Source organism: Protopterus annectens, chromosome 8.part0 (genome assembly GCF_019279795.1).
Source record: "Protopterus annectens isolate FY-2018-M chromosome 8.part0, PAN1.0, whole genome shotgun sequence".
In the NCBI taxonomy this organism is placed as follows: domain Eukaryota; kingdom Metazoa; phylum Chordata; order Ceratodontiformes; family Protopteridae; genus Protopterus; species Protopterus annectens.
Window position 1 is genome coordinate 1,091,139,795 of NC_056741.1, and position 21,938 is coordinate 1,091,161,732.

The 21,938-nt window shown below is 35.9% G+C and overlaps 1 protein-coding gene across 2 annotated transcripts in view; it reads left to right on the forward strand.

Moving 5' to 3' along the window:
- Positions 1-21,938, forward strand: part of KCNN4 (potassium calcium-activated channel subfamily N member 4) — a 785,842-nt gene that overhangs the window by 715,967 nt on the left and 47,937 nt on the right. For both annotated transcript variants that reach the window (XM_044080550.1, XM_044080551.1), the window contains exons 7-8: positions 918-1,045; positions 3,981-4,050. In XM_044080550.1, coding sequence (XP_043936485.1) covers positions 918-1,045; positions 3,981-4,050 — 198 coding nt within the window. The remainder of the gene's footprint in view (positions 1-917; positions 1,046-3,980; positions 4,051-21,938) is intronic.

A 21,938-nucleotide genomic window follows, 5' to 3' on the forward strand; every position in this document is an offset into this window, starting at 1 on the left:
TTACCTTTGAAATGTCCATATTTGATGACTTATTTGTGTTATATATGTTTTATGTTTTATTGATTATATCATTGCTTGGCCAATAAGCAGATTTGTAAATATGAAATTAAACTTGATTTTTGCAGACCCTTATTGTTGACTCTTTTTTGAGCTGGTTCATGGGCCCTTGCCAACCACTACAGGACTACAAGGACAGAGTTAAATATGATGCATTGGGGGACAATTCAGTGTAGACAAATAACCACCATGTTTTAGAAAGTGGGAAGAAACGGGAGTACCCAGAGAAAACACAGACAGATATAGCAGAGCACACATAATTCCACATATAAGCAGTACTGGAGGTCAGGATTAAACTTTCCAATCCAGGCACTGTGAGTCAGCGTTTAGTACTGGTCCACTATCCTGAGGGCCAGTGTTAACTTCAAAACAGGTACTTTGCAAATATTTGCATTTATGTTATGCAGCACTATGCCTTCTTTTTTTTTGTCAGTTTCTTTGTGTTCTGTGGTAGAGATACAACACAGTCAAATATTAACAGCAAATATCTTAATAATATACAAAAAATATTGCTCTAGAAACATTTCAGATTGTAAAGCACAAGTAATAAATAGATGAGTAAAACATTTGATTCTGTTTCCTTGGCAGACACATTAATTTCCTTTTAACGTGTGACAAAAGGCTAAATCTAGCATTTGTAGGAAACAATCTCTTCACATTGACACCTATCAGCATGTCACAGAGGACCATTCACAAAACCTCTTTAGGAAACAGTAGCAAATGTCTCAGGAACTGTCACAGTTCTGTTTTGGTGTCTGCTGGGGGATGGGATGTCTTGGACAGGATCTCATAATAGGATGTTACAGAGAGAAATGAACAGGAATCACCTGCAACCTTACCTTTCCTTTTGTGTCATCTAGATCAGAAATGCTGCAGCCAATGTCCTACGGGAGAGCTGGTTGCTGTATAAACACAACCGGTTGATGATGAAGAGGGACACTGCCAAGATTCGGAAACATCAGAGGAATCTCCTGACTGCAATACAGCTGTGAGTAAGCTCTTGTCTCTGGGTCAGGGGATGTATGCATTAAAACTTTTCTGTGAATGATGCAAAACAGATGACGGTTTGTTTATATGACTCATCACTGCCTTTTATAGCACTGTTATCTCTAAACAGCCATGCCACCGAATGGTACATATGTAAGAAACATAACAAATGGAATACAAGAGACCAGCACACATTCTTAAAATAGTAAAGTAACAGTGCAATATGTGTGTCATTGCATCCTATTCTAATTAACCCTTTTTCTCCTACAGTGTTTATCTCAGATTTAATAATGGGTATCTCATGTGGAGTTTAAGGAATTCCACCGAGATAGTGGTGAAAATGGAAAATAAATGTATGTTGCCAGACAGAACTTTCAGAAAGGAAGAAAGTAACATTATCATTTGGAAGGTGTGGAGGGCAGCATACAGTATTACGTAGGTCAGAGTATTAGGCAACAAAATCATGAACTGCAGGGATAAAATGAGAAATCCATCAATACAGATACATGTTTGTACTGTGGGGGAAGATATTAAGTTTCGTATTAATTCAATTTCAACATGTTTCAAGAACAAACTTGGTGAACTGTGGTTTTACTTGTGCCATAGTTTTATATGCTTCCTTATTAGCACATTATCTTTCGTTTTTTTTATTTTGTTTTGTTTAGTTTTTACAATATTCCCCCTTAACACACCAAGACAATGTAAGGAAAGCAATGTGTAAGCAAAATAAAGTTTTTATGAAAGTTTCATAAAAGTAAAAAAAGGTGAAAATCTGTAAGCTCTAAATCCTAAAAGCATCTGTACATTACAGCTTTTAAATGTTAATTTATTTAGCATCTCATTGCATAGTTATGTGCATAAAGCTTGTTTTACTGCTGGTTTATCATGTTTAAATAGTTAAAGCAAGGCATCATCAACTACAAAATTCACATTTCATTAGAGCAATGGTTGTTTTAGAACAAGCATTTAGAGATAAGGGTAATTATACCTTAGTTTTGGTCTTTCAAATCCATGAAAATTCATAGCTAAAATGCTTTTTTAAGACTCTTCATTCCCATCTGTCCTCCATATGAATGGTTTAGTGTATATTTCTATATTTCAATTTTTTGCCACTATTCACTAAGTATACATTGATAATACGTTAGTGCTGTTGGAAAATATTAGTATACAGGTCAAAGGTAGCTTTTCTTCAGTTCCCTGCCCAACCTTCTTTGCCTGGAAGGGAATACGTGCAACAGCATAGCTGTCAGTGCTACACTCAACTTGTCTGTCTCTCTCTCTCTCTCTCTCTCTCTCTCTGTCCCTTCCAATGCCTTTAAGAGCTAGCTTCAGATCAAGCCACATCCATAGGAAAATCCAGATCATTCTACAGGAATACAGAGCAGTCATGGTGTTGCTAAGTCTGTCCTCCACCAGCCTGCTATTTCATGATTCCAGGGCTCATTACAGAAGGCAGCTGCTGTCACTAGTCCAAGTGACTCTGGGAAGGCAATTATGGAAAAAGATGGAACATTACTGGCAAGTGACTCTGGGAAGGTGATTATGGAAAAAGATGGAAGATCACTGGCAAGTGACCTGGGAAGGTGATTATGGAAAAAGATGGGAGATTACTTGCATAAATCAATCCAGCATGAGTTATTTCATAGTTTAAGATGGAATTTAACAGACTCAAAAATTTAAGTTCTGCTTTAAATAACCGTAAAAATAAAATGGGTGACTTTACCGCACAATTTAAGTTCTAGTACTGTCTGCCAGCATTCTAGCAAGGCAAGGTAGTTTTCTTCATCTTAGTGTATGAGATATCAGGAAAGTTTTAGAGTTAGCTTGGCAGTTTAGTGAACTATTTATAACTACCAGTGTCTTTTTAATAACTTAATAATTATTATTTATGATTACTGTTATTAACAAAGTAAACAGGCATAAATGTATTTATAAATAAAATGCAAAATCATAAGTTATTAAAGAGATTAACACTTTTTGAATTTCCAGTAGTAGCAGTATAAACAGTTATTGAATAGTGTATACAGTAACCATGGTGCACCATCTAATGTCAAAAAGGAAACAAAAGAAAACAAAACAATCAGGCTGATTAGCTGCAGAGATTATTACGTTTTAGGTACAATAACCCCCAGCCACCTAAGCCTAAGGGAGGGTTCACATGTTTTATACTCTTTGTCAGTCCTTTTTAACTTCGAGTCCAATTTGAGAAGGAGCAAACTCTCTCAAAAACTTGAAGAATGGCACTACAAATTACAAATAATACATATTTAGGAGTAGGTAAATGCCTGCTGATTTCAGGGGAAAGAAATGCACCCACATTGGGTTCAGACTGAGATTTTCTAAGAATGTTTAACTGCCAATAAATGTTCTGCAATTGCACAGCAGCCCTTTCAGCTAAATCTGTCTCATGGGAGAGTTTTTTTAACAACAAATAAAGACAACAGTCATACAAGAGGTTGCCTTTAGGAAAATCATCTTAGTTGCTCATTCTGAGTTACATCTGGGTATAAAGCCATGTAAAGACATTACCTTCTCAGCACTTTGTTCTATCATTTATAGAGGAGGACGGGGGCACCAAGTAAAATGGAACATAACATAATAGGTAAAGGGGTTATGTATTGTTTAAGATGGAAGGCATGAAACATGAAAGTCTTTATTCAGGGCATATATACACAAAGCCACAGGGTATGTGATATCAAGATTTCAAACCAAGACTTTTAGATTCAACTCTATTCACAGAACAGCACTGCCCTGCAAGAATTCTAGCATGACTTTTGTGATACAAATATATAATAAATAAAGAATGCTGTCAGAAGGGTATAATAGCATTATGGTGGCTCAAAATATAATTGGTTGACTGAGTGATTTATTAATTGATTGATTGATTGATTTATGCTTTCTGACTAACTCATGGCAGCCACAACTTTATGTTTCAGTTTCCAGGAGGTAAGACTAAAGCAGCGGAAGCTTCAAGATCAAGTTAATGCTATGGTTGACATCTCAAAGGTCAGTGATCCCAGCATAATTATTTCATCTAAAACACAAATTTGTGTTAGGTTGTCATATAATTGCAGAGTCATGTTTTGAATTTGAAAGTAGTTAAGCAAAAATATGGTCTTTTTAGAAAGAAAGTTACTACTGCCATTCATTTCACAGGATTTCCCCTACAGGACAAACATAATGTGAACCTAGCTAAATCTGCATTATGTTCCATGGTTATCGAATGTTAACAAATTGTCCTTCTTTCCTGTATAACATTGAGATAATGTGTTGCTCTTGTCAAACATGAATGCTTAACAGAGTCACAGAAAGCAAGCCAAAGTGAACAGCATGGCATGTGTGAAATCAAAAACATGGCTTACGAACACTGTTGTGTCTGTACAAAATAAGTACTAGAAACAAATTTGTATATATGTAAATTTATTAAAATATTAAATATTTGCATCCTAGTAAGGGAGACCTTGTAGCTCCCTATATCCCTATAAGCATTTAGAGACCCTTCTATGTATGGCTGACAGTCCCTGGAATAGAACTACATTTATACTAATAAGAATTTTTTTAACATTTCCTAATTTGAAAAATGTAGCCATTAATGTTTTTAAGAGAAAAGGTTGAAATATATTTATGACATTTATGGATTTCAGTACACTTTCTTCCACTGCATCTATAGCTAAAATTTCACACCAAACTATCTCATTGACTATTCTTCACAATTTTTTCTTCACTTTTTCTGTAGAGCTCTGTTGGCTGTAACTTTACAGGTCACAGTGTGTGTTCAGTTTATTGGAATTTTATAGTGCTGTATGTTTTCTGTGTTAAACAGCTCATCACTGTACTGATGGCTGATATTTTCATCAGCATGTACTTGAAACATAAGATTATGGTCCCAGAATTATGGCAGACACTTTGAAGATTCAAGTAAGGCCTAAAAATGTGAACTTTGAACACAGAGCTTAATGTGTTTCAAGGTTGCTGTAAAAAAATAATGATAAAATACATATTATTCATTTATTTATTTATTTATTTATTTTTAATTTTGAATTCCATGGCATAAGGTGTGATTTAGTGAGTAAAGGCTGAATGAGCCTTCACTAGTTGAATGAAGCTAATGAAAACTGACATCTGATGAAACAGCTGGCCAGCAGTAGTAGCTGTAAAACAAAAATCTTAATTTACTAAACAGACTCAAAAGGAGAAAGCAACATTTGTAAACATTTGTCAAATTCTACATTCTCCAGTCTACAAATACGAATAACAACATTTTATTTCAACAAAGTCTGTTACACTAAATTGCAGAGATGGCCATTCAGTGCAGAGCAGCAGACATATGAACTGCTTAAAGACAAAAAATAATAATAATAACAGCTCATCAGCAAATTGTGGTCTAAGGTAAAATATTCTAAGAAACTTAGGGCAGAAAGAAAAAAAGGATTATTGTCACCTCCTGCCATCAACCAAATGTAATATAATGGATTTCTTAGTCAGTTAAAAGAAGCAAACATATGCATTGCATATTTTAAACTTTATGTATACAACATGTTACAGAGGTTTGATTTTAATGTACTGTTTGCAGGTGTGTGTGTGTGTGTGTGTGTGTGTGTGTGTGTGTGTGTGTGTGTGTGTGTGTGTGTGTGTGTGTGTGTGTGTGTGTATACAAGTATATTCATGGTTATATAGACATGTACTCTACTTAAGCAATCTTATTCCAAAATAAAATATATATGTATGTATAGACAGATGTGCTTCTAAACAGCACAGTACACAAATCTCAAATGGCTAATGATCAACCCAGAAAGACTGAAAGCCAAAGCACCTATGTTTTTGCAGGGAAGCAAGCCTTCTGCTAATTATATATATCAACTCCAAGATAGTTCTACATTAGGAAAGGGCAACTTCCTCAACCCCACTGTGCACAATTTTACACAGACTTAACACTGACAGAAGTGATAAATGAGTTTCAGTCACTTTTGCCAGTGTTAAACATGTTTGAGATTATAAACATTTGATTATATGAATTGTTTCTGTATAGATGCATTCACTGCTAAAGTATTCTTACTCCAGTGTTTTCCAAGATGGCTGCACACCAATCAGCAGCTTAATTTCAGCTCTTTTAATGTGAAAACAGAAAATGAGAAAAAGGGATCCAGTTAACTTGTCAGTATAGATAAAAGTATAGCTACAATTCAGTTACTGACTAGTAAGTGCACTGCCTGCATGCCACTAAAAAAGAAATTTGCAGAACCTCAAAGAAAATCAACCAGAAAAAGTGAAGAGAAAAGAAAATGGCAGGAAAGAATCCTGCAGCTGTTCAGCAAAAAAAAAAAAAGTTCAAACTTCAGCTTTGGTTCAAGAGATAGTTTCCAGGAATTCAGAAGAAAAAAATAAATCAAATGTACTAAGAGGGGATGAAAATAAATGAAACATTAAAGGAATATATCAACTCAAGTAGCAAAAGTCTGAAAAAAGGTAAGCTTTAACTAGCTATGCATATAAACTGATACAACTGCAAAAATCAGAGGATGAAATGAAGAAAAGTTTGTCTGAGAAAGAGACTTCTTGGGAAGAGATGCTTCCAAAAAGTACTGTTACAAGACAGCACACAGAGAAAATCTGATATTTTCTGCTGTACCAGTGAAACTGGAAGGGAAAGATTGCATTAATTATATGAAAGCACAAATAAGAACTTGGACTTTTTTTTCACAGCAGAATTTGCTAATAGAAAGGGCAGATCAGGTGCATGCTCCAAATCTGGTCATGAGAAAGCAACCAAGAACTACATTAGTAAAGATGCAATCATACCAGCAAAAAGAGTTGATCCTGACAAAACTGTGGCAGAAGGGACAATTAAAAATTGGAGATGGCAGAGTGTTTATGGAAAATATTTATTCAAAGTATGTCAGGAAGAAGACAAAATGTATCCCTGCAATCTGGGAATGTCAAGAGGCAGGTGTAAGATTCAAGCTGCTGTATCCAGCTGTCTTCAGGGTATTTTTCCTGGAAGGATGCAGAATAAACTAAATAGAAAATAATGTTTGTCCAACAAAAAATGAGCCAGCAAGCAGAAGAGGATTGGCTTCTCATTCTTCTTACAATAAAGCTCATGGAGAGACTTTGTCAGTGAAACCTTTTCCAATATTCAAAAGGAAAATGCTTAAAACACAGAAAAAAGCACAGGAGTTGACTAGAAGAATCAGAAGTACATTGAATGTAAACCAAAGTCTGTTGTTGGAAGATGGACATGATCAAGAAGAAGACCAGCAATACTGATATTAATGCATAAATAAGAAACAGAAAAAACATCAGTCATATTTGTGAAATATGGCTTTGCAAGGAAAAATAGACTGGACTTTTACTGACTTTGTTAAACTTGTGCATGAACTGTAAAGCATATACCCCACATTATGTCATTAATTCTTAAAAGGACACTAAAGGGGAATGCTTGTTCTTATTACTAACTGTTAGTTATTACTAATTGTATAAAACATTTCATGATATAAACTGCATGTTCTTTTGTAAAGCAATTTTGTCTAGTGTGCAGTGAGTGGTATTTTAAATGCAGAGTTTTTTTTTCAGTGACTGTTGTATTTGTTAAAAATATTAAAGTCAACAAGTACATACTTTTAGTTGTAAGAAATACAATGCTTTACACTATAAATATGATAGGAAAGGCTGAAAAGAAGCAAGTTTAAGTTAATGTAATGCTGTGATTTTGGGCTGCTGAGGAAGGGGGTGGGGTGTGCAAATTTACTGATTATACTTTATGAAGATATTAATATAATAATTTCCTTTTTTACATGGATGGATATCTAGATTATTGTAATTGGCTTAAGTTATACATGTAGTCTCTGTAAGCAAATAGGCTTGAAAAAATAATAATGAAAGCAATGAAAATTGCTAACTTTCTAACAATTGCAAAGATATTAGCTTGTTTTTTTTTCTATTAGCATATGCTGTCAATGAGAGACAAGATATCTGCAGCTCAAGGCAGTTGGCCAGGGGAATTATGCACATTCTGTTCTGAGTGAAATTTACAAAGAATATTTCATGCATTTACAAAGTTTAGCTGTTTTCTTCTCATTGCTGACTACTTTTACATAGGAGCAAGTTGTCTGCAGGTGCATGCAATTACTCTTGAGAGTTCTGAGCATTCTTTGCTGAAGAAAATGTGAACTTTAAAGGTACAATGGCAAGCAGTTTAGAAAATAATCAAGGCTGAATTTATAGAGAAGTGGATAACCGATAGCAGCATCCCCAGCAGCCTTAATAATTAAATATATATAATATAACAGTGCACAATTCAGTTTTATTTAAAGGTAGCCAGTCCACTTTATCTTAGGAATAAAGATAGCGTTTTCTGAAAGCATATACATTATTTTCACATCTGTAAGAGAACAGGCAGCAATCAGTGTAAGTAGGAACTCAGACTGTAACATGCACTTTAACATGGAATACTTTAATTTTAGATTAGGCTATGTGTGTGGGTGAAGCCAATTTTGGACAAATGATAATTCTTCCTATCTTGAGGGTTAAACTTAATTTGTTGCAACGGTAAATAGTTTTGTGTGTGTGTGCTAAGTTAATAGGGGATGTGGGTATTCTTAATATGCACTTTTTTTGTTTGAGGGTTTCATTAAACCAAAACAACTTAAAAATAACAGTATTATTGAATTATCATTTGTGACATAGCCAAACTTAAGTTTGTATTTTTGCATGTATGTTCCCACAATTTCCATGTTTTCAATGTAATTTAGTCCTACCCTTTTCTAAAGGTCCTATATCCTGCTCGTTTATCTCTGTTATGGTACTCATTACTTCCAGTATGGCTGGCTTAGACTTTGATTTCCATTTCTAGTAATTGCTTTTTGCAGCAGCAACAACAAGAATTAAAATTAACAATGCCTTACTATGCCTAGACAATTCAGATACTGTATCCTAGCTCAAAATACTCATTTCCTTAGTTACACTCATTTGGTGACACAGTATTGCTGACAGATTACTCTGTACAGAATTTTTAAAGACTAACAACTCATTGCATTCTGAGAACATGTGCTCCCAGATACCTCTTCCTTCCCCATTACACCTTCAACATTTGCCATCTACCTGAAGAAAATTGTTTGGAATCTGCTTGGGATATAACATTAGCTATGCAAACACTTCCAGGCAAAATTCCTAAGCTTTATACATTTTATTGCATATTTGGCAGACATACATACATCCCCAAATTGTTTCTTAGTGAATTGCTTATCTAATGTCTCTTCCCAATCTTTTCTAACCTCCTCTGATACCTATAGTTATTGTGCAACATTGCATATGCCGTACTAATTATCCACTTTTTAACAGCAGCTTCTGTTCCAGATTCAACTAAAAACTCAACCAGTGCAGGCCTTTTAATTAGGATCCCCTATACCTTTTTACTTACACTCTGGCATGAATCTCTGATAGAGAAGGCAATCTCTAGCCTGCAATTCAAATGTCTTCTTGGCCTCTTCCCATTATATTACCTTTCCCTCTCTAAGTATTTGTTCCCAATACCTTGGCTCCTTTGCCAGCTTCCTCCAATAAATTCCAACTCCCTCTTGCTTACTCTCTGTATCCAAAACTGCAGTCATCCTCACTGGCAGAATCTTCTTTCTCCATTCCTGTGCTGGCTTAATTCTTAGTACATTTTCTGCTACTCTATGAATATAGTATTTTTCAGTTTATTTTCTCCAACTCTTTTGGGTTTCTAATACTATGATGGGAATGGACCCCATTCCTAAGTCAAAGTATCATTAAAGTTCATGAAATTAGTATTGTTTCAGTCTTTGATGTCAGCCAGAAGTGCTCTTTGCAGCACTACATTGTGCCCAGTAATGACTCATTTTGCAATTCATATGGCATTACATGTATTGGTAACATATCTAAATACAATTGTAGATTCTTTTTTATAAGACCCATTGCTGCTACTACTATTGGAACTGTCTGTGTATCTTTATACCACATTGCTCTCATTTCTGCCTGCAAATCCTGATATTTTATGATATTGTGTCTCTCTGTATGCATTAAACTATAGTCACTGGGTGTAGTGATTTCAGTGATCAATTCTGCCATTGTCTTCTTTTCATGGACTGCTATATCTTGTTTTCGAGCATCTAACTTTTGAACTGTTGGTAGTGGGTGATCCCATGTGATGTAGACCTCATCATTTTCTGTGATGCTTTGTGGCTCATGTTTCCAGTGTTTTCAGCTGCTTCAATATTAGAATGTTTGCACAATCCCTAGTGCAACACTCGTGCCACATTATTATGCCTTTCAGTAAACAGTCCTTCTGCCATTAGTATATCACAACCAGCAACAAGGTATGTGACTGTTTCCAATTCTGTTTTACAAAACGTACATTTGTCTGTTTCTACCACATGTTCAATGGACATTGTAAACCAACGTGTCATAGACTACTATCTTGAGCTGACAATATTAACCTTTCATCTTTTGGTTTGAATTCTCCTCTCCTTAACCATTCCTGCATTTGGTCCTGATCATCGTGAGGTTCTTCCAGGAGTTTTCTATACTTGCAACTATATTTATGCATTTTCCACATTTCTTGCCTTCTCATCTGATCATTTACCTTATATTCTTTCATTTGTTTTTTGGCACATTTAGTTGCTGCCTGATTTTTATCTAATGGTTTGATTTTCATTCCCACTTGACTCCAATATACTTCTGCTAGGCTAAGAAGGGAAGTCATCTAAGATCTGTTCTCCTCATTTTTTCAAAACTTTCACTGTATTTGGATCTTTGAGGTCAGTAGATATGTATGCAGTCCCACAACTTCAAATCTATATGTGTAATCAATTTAAAGTAGGCCCATAACTCCTTCAGAATGGGGAATATATGCACTGATTTTTAAAAATCATTTGATGAGCATGAAGCATCCTTCTTGTTTTCCTAAGTAATCTATCCAACACCTCTTGGGACCAGTCAATCACTCCAAAACTGTAAGTTAGGACAGGAACAGCAAATTGGTTTATAGCGTGAATTTTGTTCCTGGATGTAAATGCTGTTTTCAGGATTAATTTACGTCTTCTAAAATATTCCTAAGTTTTATTCACACTTGTTCATGTTTTATTGTTGATCTTTCATCAATTCCCAAATATTTATACACTCTCTCTTGCTCAAGTTCTTTTATATCACATTCTTGTCCCAAACTGTTTTCTTTGTGCTGCAGCTTTCCTGCTTTAAAGGTTGCTTTTACAGATTTTTCAAGACCAAATGACATTCTTATATCATCTGAAAAAGTTTTGACTACTTGCAGTTGTGCTTTCAGTTCCTCATCTGATGAGCTATACAGTTTTAAATCATTGACAAGGACAAGATGAGAAGTCTTTAAACTTTGTTCTTTCTGGGAGCCAAATTATGGCCATGACCTAATCCATTAAGCAGACTGCTTAATGGGTTAAGGGCAAGGCAAAAGAGCAATGGTGACAGAGTCACCCTGGAATACCCCCCCCCTTTGGATTTTTATCCCTGGAATAATAATCTGTCCTTTATCATGGCGTAACTGGAAAGTGGTTTGCCAGTATTTCATGGTCACTGTGATGTAGTTTTTCAATGTAGAGTGTATCTTATACATTTTTAAGCAGTCTTTTATCCACAAATGTGGGATACTATCAAATGCTTTTCTCTAGTCAATTCATGCCATATTTTTACATTCTTCCTCTTTTTACAGTTCTCCACTATGACTTTATTTAACAACAAGTTATCCTTTGTGCCATATGACTTTCTTTTATTGCCCTTTTGTTCTGTTGCCATAATTGAGTTTTCTTCTAAATGACTATAAACTAATTAATTCTGGGTTATAGTTTATATGTCGTCAAAAGGCAAGTTATTGGCTTATAATTTTAAGGGTAGCTTGCAGGTTCACTCTTAAGTATGAGTATTATTTTTCCTCTTGCTAGCCAGGTTGTTGTCTGTTTAGGGTGCACATATAAATAGTTCTTACTCATGGCTAAGTGGAAGTACAAAATAAGCTATTTACTGATGACCCAGAAAAGTTTTATAGATAATTAGGAGACAAGATAAAAGGAATTTAAAAATGACCAAAAAAGGAGAAATAGATACATTTTGGAGAAGTATTTATAAAGATCCTGTGGAACATAACAAAGATGCTAAATGGATAGAAAAAGCATAAGATACACTCTACATTGAAAAACTACATCACAGTGACCATGAAATAGTGGCAAACCACTTTCCCATATATACCAATCTGTCCAAAAATAATCTCAACAAACTAACTAGATCATACAATAATATTGCCAGATTCGCTACTAACTCTCCATACAGGACTCATCACTGTCAGAATCTAAAACATCTAGGCTGGCTTGAATTACCTCACCTATTACAATATAACCAACTTATAGTTGCCCATAAAGTCCTTCACCAACCCAACAATACCCCAATTCTCTCTACCCTCACAACACCATATAACAACTTGAGGAATCTACGTTCCTCTAACAAAATGCTGATGTATACTTCCTTTTCTAATAATTTAGCAGGGGACTCCATATTCTCTAATTCAGTTGGTAAAATATGAAATCACTTACCACAAAACCGTATAACCCTAACCTCTTTCCCACTATTCAAAACTAATCTAAAAGATTTCCTCTCTAACCACTGGTTATGCTCTTGTACCAACCCTTGCTAACTGGTGCTTACATACTATCTGTTACCATCAAAACATATACGTTTTATTCACAGCTAGGCTTGGACCTACTCTCTAAGCTAACCTACCTCTATCAATTTCCAACATTGTCTTTCCTGAATACTAGTTATCAAGGTGAATACTTTTATTCATTTTCCTTTCAGTGCTGTTTGTAAATTTTTTATACTTTAGATGACTAACTCTATATTTTTAATGTCATGTAGCAATTCTTTTTTGTATTATATGTTTTCTGTATTGTATATGTTTTTAATATGTATTATACACCTGTCTTGCAACTTGGAGCTTTTCTCCCCGGGCCTCTACTGAAAACGGACATGTATCCAGTTGGACTAGCCCGGTTAACAAATGTAAAATAAATAAATAAATAAGTTCTTGCAAGGATGGTAATACTTTTAACCAGAAGTTAGATACTGCATCTGGGCCTGGGGTTTTCCAATTAGAGGCTTTTCTTAACTTTGTTTCAATCTCTCTGGCTGTTACGTCATCTCATTTCATATCCTGTACTTTTGAATTTCTTATTCTTTCTTTTACTTTTTCTATCCATTAAGCATCTTTGTTATGTTCCACAGAATCTACTTCTCCAAAATGTATCTATTTCTCCTTTTTTGGTCGTTTTTAAATTCCTTTTATCTTGTCTCCTAATTCTCTATAAAACTTTTCTGGGTCATCAGTAAATAGCTTATTTTGTACTTTTCCTTTATATTTATCTGTGTATCTTTTAAGTTTTTCTTCCTATGCTGATATTTTTAGTTTATTTGCGATAGTGCATAATAAATCCTGATCCGTTATAATACTGCATATTGCTTTTATCACATCTATTTTTCTGAGAATTTTTATTGATCTGTTCCTCTCTTATATTCTTCTAAAAGTAACACTTCTTGTCTTAATTGCTTTATAGTTTTCTCTGTTAGATACTTCTGTGACAAAAGAGATACCGCCAGCCCAGCTAGCTTGAATTTTGTAAATAATTATATGTCACTGGTGAATATTGAAATGATTTGTGTAAGATGCTTGTATTACAAATGTATTAGAACTATATGTCATGTGTATATCAAACGGCTTGTACAGACCCATGTTTTGAAAATGGTATTTGCAGAGTGCTGTTTGAAATGTAGCCACAATGTGCTCTACTGGAAAAGAACAGAAATATACATGCAATATTAGAACTGCTTAAATGTGTATATTTTAACCATGGAAACTGGAATACAGGAGGTTAACTTCAGAAAAATACTGAAATTAAATTACTTTATGGCTAGGCCATTAAATATGGTCTCTTTCAGTTTTCAATACAGCAAAAGACACAATATCTATAGTAGGAAACTTTCTGTATTGTCTTTAGGGTGAAGTAATTACTAGTCTTGAAATCATGAAGGAATTTAATTGTTTTATGACTTCCAACATCTGTCAAAGACCTGAGGTTTATATATTTTCACAGATAGATGCTAAATGCTACCAGCTGCCATCAATGGTTGTTTTGGGCCTGGGGACTATAAGTCAGATGACAAGAAGCTACATCATCCTGAAAGCTAACCCAGCAGTAATGTTTGAGATATTAATTTGAGAAGTCTGTTAGTGAGACAGAGCATTTTGCATTCTGTCTTGGACCTGACAACAACTAGAAGATCCATTCATTACACATCTGCCTTGCTCTAAGTAAGTTTATATGGTATAGTAATTCTCTTAGATAAGTCAAGAATATAGTAAAGCTTAGTTTAGATATTTTTCTTTATTTATTTCAGACTGTCCTGCAATGTTGTTTTGAATATTTCCTTTGGTTCTGAACTCTGATGTCACTGGGACTATATATTTAGTATTGTCTTATTCTTTTATTGTTTATTATTAAATATATTTAAACCCTTCATTGTGGCTGATCTTTGTAGAGATATTTAAGTTTTAAGAGTACTTGCATATTTATTTGGTGACACTATGTGGGCCATTCCTAATAGCCTTGCTCTTGGTCAGACTACCATTTGTATCAATATTAATATTAATATTAATATTAGTATTACACAGTAAGATTGGATACCCTTTGTTAAGGGCCTTAAAGTAGCTGATAAGGGGTTCTGGTGGCAGTGATAACTACCTTATAGTCTGGGCAGAAGGAGGCATAGTTATTAAACCTGTGCCAGCCTTTCCCATGTGTGTGTGTGTGTGTGTGTGTGTGTGTGTGTGTGTGTGTGTGTGTGTGTGTGTGTGTGTGTGTGTGTGTGTGTGTGTGTGTGTGTGCGTGTGTGCATGTGTGCGTGTGTGCGTGTGTGCGTGTGTGCGTGTGTGTGTCAGCTACTTGGGCAGGGACACAAAGTGCTAGCTGGACAGAGAGAGTGTTGGAGGACTTGGCTTGGAGCCCTGGCTAAGGACTCAACTCTATAGCTGTGCCAGTGGGAGTCCTATTGGGATCTGGAGAAAGAGGGAGAAACCTGCCCTGGACTCAATGTGGTTTTTGTGTGCTCTTAAGGGAAACTGCACTTGATGCAGACAGCTGCATTTGGAAATACTGTGTGTAGCTGTTATCCTCTCAGTGAACATCCCCCACTGTTGCCAGTGGTGAGGATTGGGGCTCCTTGATTACTGGTGCAGTGGTGGGTCATCACATATTGGTGGCAGTGGTGGGATATCCACATATTGTGATTCAGTGGTGTGGATATTGAACTCCTGAAGCCTGAAACATTGGTCACTAAAGAAGGTGTTTGTACTCTTAAGCAGCCACATGGTAGACATTCAGAGTTTCATATCGCAATAGTTTTATTCATTTTTATTGTTAGCATAGTTAGTCAGGAAGAGAAGGCAAGGATGTCAGCTGAGGATTATGGCAAGCTGACAAGCAGCCAGCTGGCTGAGATGTGCCAAGGCAAAGGACTGGTGCATGCCAACCTGACTAAAGTGGAAATGATTGCAGCCTTTGTCACAGCTGCATCACAAGCCAGCAACCAGGAAGACAGCCAGACTGGCTTTGGAGATGTACAACTCTCAGAAAACTGGCAGTTCAACTTTGCTTCAATGGACTTAAAAATCCATCTGGAGTTAAAGAGACTTGAACTAGAGGCCAAACATTTGGAAATAGAATCAGCAGAGAGACTGTGGCATTTAGAGGCTGAAGAAAATGAGAAACTGCAGAGTTTGGAGGCTGAAGAAAAGGAGAAACAGAAACAAATAGAATCAGCAGAGAGACTGAGACATCTGGAAGCCAAAGAAAATGAGAGGCAGGGGAAACATGAAAAGGAAATGCTGACTCTTTGCCAGGATAGTGGAGATAATGGGGAAGAGAGTAACTGAACCCCAGAAGCAATAAAGGTCAGTAAATTTCTTCCACAATTTACAGAGTGTGACAATTTTAATACTTTTATTCACGTATTTGAAAGGGTATGTAAACAGTATCATGTTGACCAAGGGCTCTGGTCGTGGATTCTGACCCCCTTACTCCATGGTAAAGCTGTAACTGCTGTTTCTAAATGGTCTGATACTGATTTCCTAAATTATAATACTGTTAAAATTGTTTATTAGAGTGTTTTAAGTTAACACCTAAAGCTTATAGAAAAAAAGTTTTGTGAGCGTAGATGCATGGCAGATGAAAGTGTGTGTGAATATATTGCTGAGTTAATCACTTATTTTCATAGATTGGTGAGTGGGTGTCAGGTCACCACTTCTGAAGGGCTGGCAGACCATCTGGCGAGGGAACAAGCCCTTAGTACTTTGCCTGAGGACATGATAATCTGATTGTCAGATAAGGAGTGCAATACTGCAGATGAGTTGGAGAAAAAAAATGTGACCTATGCCTAGCAAGCAGGGCATCAGTGCACAGGAAAGGGATACCCATTGCTGCACATGGGTCAAAGGGAACCCATGGTGGGCAGCTTAAACTACCCCAACAGAGTCCACCAGTAACAGGGGAAGCCACTAGTTCAGGTACAAGGGTTAAATGTTTTAAATGTAACCAGTGGGCCATGTAGGATATAGATGTCCATGGAGGCAAGGTGGGGAACTAAAGGTAGGGGAGCCAGCAAGTAGGAATGCTTGAATGCCAGCAGTACATTTTCTGTAGATAACAAGGGTACCAAACTACCACAAGAGATTATATCCTATCTTAGTAGATGTGAAACAGGCCACTGCTAAGACATACACAGCCTCTGACCTAACCATTGTGAAGCCTGTAATGGTTAAAGAGAAGCACTACTTGCTTGGGCAGTCTACTCCAGTCAGAGCTGTAAAAGGGACCCCATTCCAAATACTTTTGGCTAGGGTTCACCTTGATTGGGAGGGTAGAAAAGGAAGCAAGTAGGTGTGTTTGAGGATATCCCTGCATATGTCCTGACAGGGATTGATTTGGATAATGCAATACCTTGTGTGCATGCAGTTACATGCAGTCAGGCTTGGAGACAAGAATGTGGATCTGGCAGAATGGGGTAGAACCAGGCATACTGCTCACTAAGCCAGGACTGGTGAGGTGGATACTTCAGGGAGGTAGCTACCCTGTAGCAGTGAGACTGAAGGTGAGCCACAGCTGCTGGTGGGTACTGATGTTCCCTTGGACAGAGTGACTGCAAGGGCAGGGGTGAGTAGTAGTACCCAGGCTGACAGTGAGGAACCTCTGTCAGAGGATACCACACTTCCTGGGGAAGGGGAGCTGGGAAAGGTTACAAAGAGACAGTTGAAACAGGGTCAGCTCTCAGACCCTACATTTCAAGGCTTGAGGGAGGTAGCCAGGCAGGCACCTGATTCTCAAGGAAAAGGGGAATCTGTATACTGGGACAAAGGGTTACTGTATAGAGAGTGGATCCCTGAGGGAGGACTAGTGGGTGAGAGAATACAGCAGTTGGTAGTGCCCAAAGCCTGCCGTCTGGCAGTTCTAGCCATAACCCATGACATTCCCTTTGCAAGTCATATGGGCATAAAGCATACCAAGAGATGTATTATGTAGAACTTTTATTGCCCTCGGATTTCCAGGGATGTAACTGTGTACTGCAGGACCTGGGAGCAGTGCCAAAAAGTAGGCAAGGCAGGAGACAAGGTGAAATCTCCTTTGATGCCTTTGCCTGTGATTAAGGAGCCATTTCAGAGGGTAGATATGGATAATGTGAGCCACTGAGTACCTCAAGTTCCACAGGGAAGAAGTATATACTAATGGTAGTAGATTATACTACCAGATACCCTGAGGCTGTGGCTCTGTCCTCCATTGAGCAGAAAAGTTGGAAAATGCTTTGTTAGAGTTTTTCAGCAGGGTAGGTTTCCGAAAAAGAAATACTGACTGCCAGAGGTACCAATTTCATGTCAGACCTGCTGGCTTGTCTGTGGAAGCACTGTGGGGTGTAGCACTTAAAGACCACCCCCTACCATCCCCAGACTAATGGTCAGGTGGAGAAGTTAAATTCTGCACTAAAGATCACTGTGAACTTAAATTGCAAGTTCGATTAAATTCTTATAGCTTTCCTGGTTTGAATGATACATGCTCACTACAGTGCTTATTAAAACTGAAGACACTAGATAGGTAATATTTTTGGTTTTAAATGTTTATACGTGATGGCTTTTATGGTTTTATTTCAATTTATTCTGTATTCTGTTCAATCATACTATATAGTAGCCAGGCACTTTTATGAATGGATTATTTAATTGTAGTTCAGGTTTTGAACCATAAGATGGTGCTGTTTCTAAATAATTGTTTCAGTAATGCAATTTCCTTTTGGGTCACATGATTTAATGGAGGGCTATTTAAACTATGTTCCTTTATTTGCTCTTGTTGTCAATGAAGTTTGTTTTAACGCATACAGATGAAAGCACTTACATCATTTAACATTTAGTGTCTAATTCTTGATTTACTCTTTTGCTTCTTCCTATATTTGAATTGCTCTATCCTGATGTGGTGCTTTCTGAGTTAGATTTTCTGCACTAAATCCTTCACTTCACAGGTACTCCCTAACCTCAGTTTCTATTTCTTTAACTTCTCCATTACTAATCTTCTTTTCTACTTTTCTTCTTTGTCTTCTTATTTTTTGTGTTGTAAAGTTTTCCATGTCTGGATTCCTTTGCTTGTATTTCTCTTCAAATATCTTTGGTACTGCTCTTTTTGTATTGATTAGTTTTGTTTTTTCCTTTGCATAAATATTTTTCTTTCCCATGTCCATATTTCTTCTTCGGGTGTCTCCTGATCTTCCTGTTTCTCCTTACTTTGGGGACTAATTCCATCATGCTGTGATGTAACTTGTGTTAGACCTTCTACAGCAAATCCTTTACTTTGCAGGCATTCCATAACTTCAACTTCTATTTTTTTAACTTCTAATTTACTAATCTTCTTTTCTACATTCCCTCTTTGTGATATTATTCTTTTATTATGAAATGTTCCATATCTGGATGACTTTACCTCTACTTCTCTTTGAATACCTTTGTGGCTACCTTTTTTGTATTGATTAATTTGGCTTTTGACTTTGCATAAATATTTCACCATATCAAATCTTGTCTTTCTCATGTCCATATTTCTTTTTTATACTTTTCAAAAATCTCTAACTTTTGTTGTTTATATTTTCTCACTTCCTCAGATGCTTCTTTTTTCAAACAGATCAACGTTTCTTGATCTATGTAGTGTTTTTCACAAATCTGTTATATTAATGAACACAAATTTTTATTTGAAGCTTCTGACAGTTTTTCTCATGGAAGTATTTTTTTTTCCTCTAATTTCTCTCTTAATCTTTTTGTATATCTTGTGTCTGGAAGTTCTGGGCTTTTTGGATAATAACAACATCATATAATTTCTTTCTTATCCTCAGTAGTTCACTTTATCAACTTTATGGCTCTTCTTTGGCCTATCAGGTTTTGTGATTTTTGTGGACTGTTACTTTCTTCTACAACAGGAGTGCTATCCTCCCCCTAGGTCTGGCCTGGCCCCTTTGTAGGAATGTTTCCATATTTTGAGTATTATACACTGTCATTTTTTACAGTACTGGCACCACTGTGCCTACTAGGATTGGGCACTTTTTTATCCTGGGTCTTGTGCACCCAGCTATCTTTTTTTCATTTTTGAAGTATGTCCATGATACATGCTATATAAAATACAGTCTATATATCAGCGTTGTCTTGGTGAGATTTTTGTGAAAAACAGGATTCACCTCGTGGAGGATGAATTCAATTTCATCAATACTACTCTCCTTTGCTTGCTGACTTATCATCTCTCCATTTGCACTCATTAGTATTTTGTATAACTGTTGTTATTATCCTTAAAGATCTGCATCCAAAATCTCACTCTTTCCTTATTTCTTGAATTATTCCCCCTGCTTCATCATCATCCTTTTCCACTTTCAGTTGTAGCTTTCAGCTTGTGCTATGTATTAGAGCCTTAACCATGTAGCTCTAAAATTTCCCTTGAAATCAGGTAATCACAAACTTCCTTGTATGGCGCATATCACCTTATACCACTTGACCCTTATCCTCTTCTACTATTACATAAAATCCTGCAACCCTTTATTAATTGCTATCCACAACTTCTCCTCTGGTTGATAAAAATATGCCTGACCTGTGTACAAAAATGGCACTAAAATAATTTTTACTGCTTGTATCTTGCTATCCATATGCAAGAGTTTCCAATTTCTCACTTTTTTAATTATCTTTTGCTTAGTCTCTTCCCACATATCTTTAGCTGCCATAACATAATCCCTTTTAACACATACACCTATGCCAAAGGTTTTTGTTCTCTGGAGTTATTTCAAAAAACCGTTGCTTAACAGCAGTCTTTTTAAACTCGTGCATATTATCCAGGTACTCCTTTATTTTCTCTTTTGTATTCTGCAATTGTGGTTCTTCTTGTCCTGTGAGATTTCACTTATTCATAATACTTTAACCTTTGTCATCTTCTCTAAATAATTATTTTTGCTACTTAATCATATCTCTTTTTCTTTTATTTCTGCCCTATTTTTAAACTCCAATTTCATTTTAACTCACTCACTAGCTATAATGTTTGGAGTACTTTCTATCTTCCCTAATAACTCTTGAATAACTTCCACTCCCTCTTCCATAAATTCCACTCTTTTTAACAGGTAGATGGGAAAGTGCTGGTGAATCATCTTTACTTCATTACCCTGCATTTTTAAATTAGTAATTGGTACAGAATCTGAAATTATTGGATGTGTGCCAAAGTTCTCAAAAGCACATGTTCCTTTGAAATGTTATTTCTGTCTACTCTAGCCCAGTTATTGTACCTTGGGAAATAATATGTAAAATCTCTCTGAATTTTACTACTGAGTTAACATCTTTTATAACAAATATTTTCATAAATGTATTCAGAAATCCATACTCTTTTGTTATACTTTCATTTCTAGGATCCCGAGATATATCCTCATTGTTGCAAATCAAATTACAGTTCCCACCTATTAGTAATATTCCCTTCTGAAAGCTGATTATTTCTCCCAATTTTTTTAAGATCCATAATAGCAGTTTTAGTTAGAATATAAATACATACTAGCATAATCTTCATCATTTGTTAGTAGCCCCATGCTACCACAAATTTGCCATTGTTATCTTTTTTTCTATATCACTATTGGAATGCCTCTAGCAATTAATATAAATACTATTCTTTTCCTGTGACCCTGATATTCTACTGAATATCCACTCTGAAATTCATTATTTATCAAATTCACATGTTCACTTTTTTCCAAATGTGTTTCCTGTAGCATTATTTGCTCACTGCATTTCTTAATGTAATAAAATATTATTTTCTTTTTGTCTATACTTTTGAGATGATTCACATTCCTAGATAATATGGAACGTTTTGCCACTATAATAAGAAGTCATTATCCACACCTATTATATATGATAGCTTTTCTAAAATGTCTATTTCCAGCTTTTGTGATATATTCACCCATTAATGTTTGCCAGGTTAATCGTTTATATGTTTTTTTTCCTTATCATGAACATTATAACCTATACACATTTTACAAGACTTTTTTTTAATGAAAATCCTCAAAAATATACCCAGAACACCCCTATAATCTATTAATACAAACAAACAAAACTATGCAATCTTCAAATAATGATGTTTAAACCTCCTAATTGGAACAATTGTCTTAAATATACACCTGCAAACAAAGACCTTAATTAACCTAAAATTCAGGTCATACATGCTAAGATACATGTTATTGCCTGTGCTTTTACTTACACTACTTGGTGTCTCCTCTTTTTTATCTTTATTCCCCTCTCAGAAGGGAAAAAACAACTT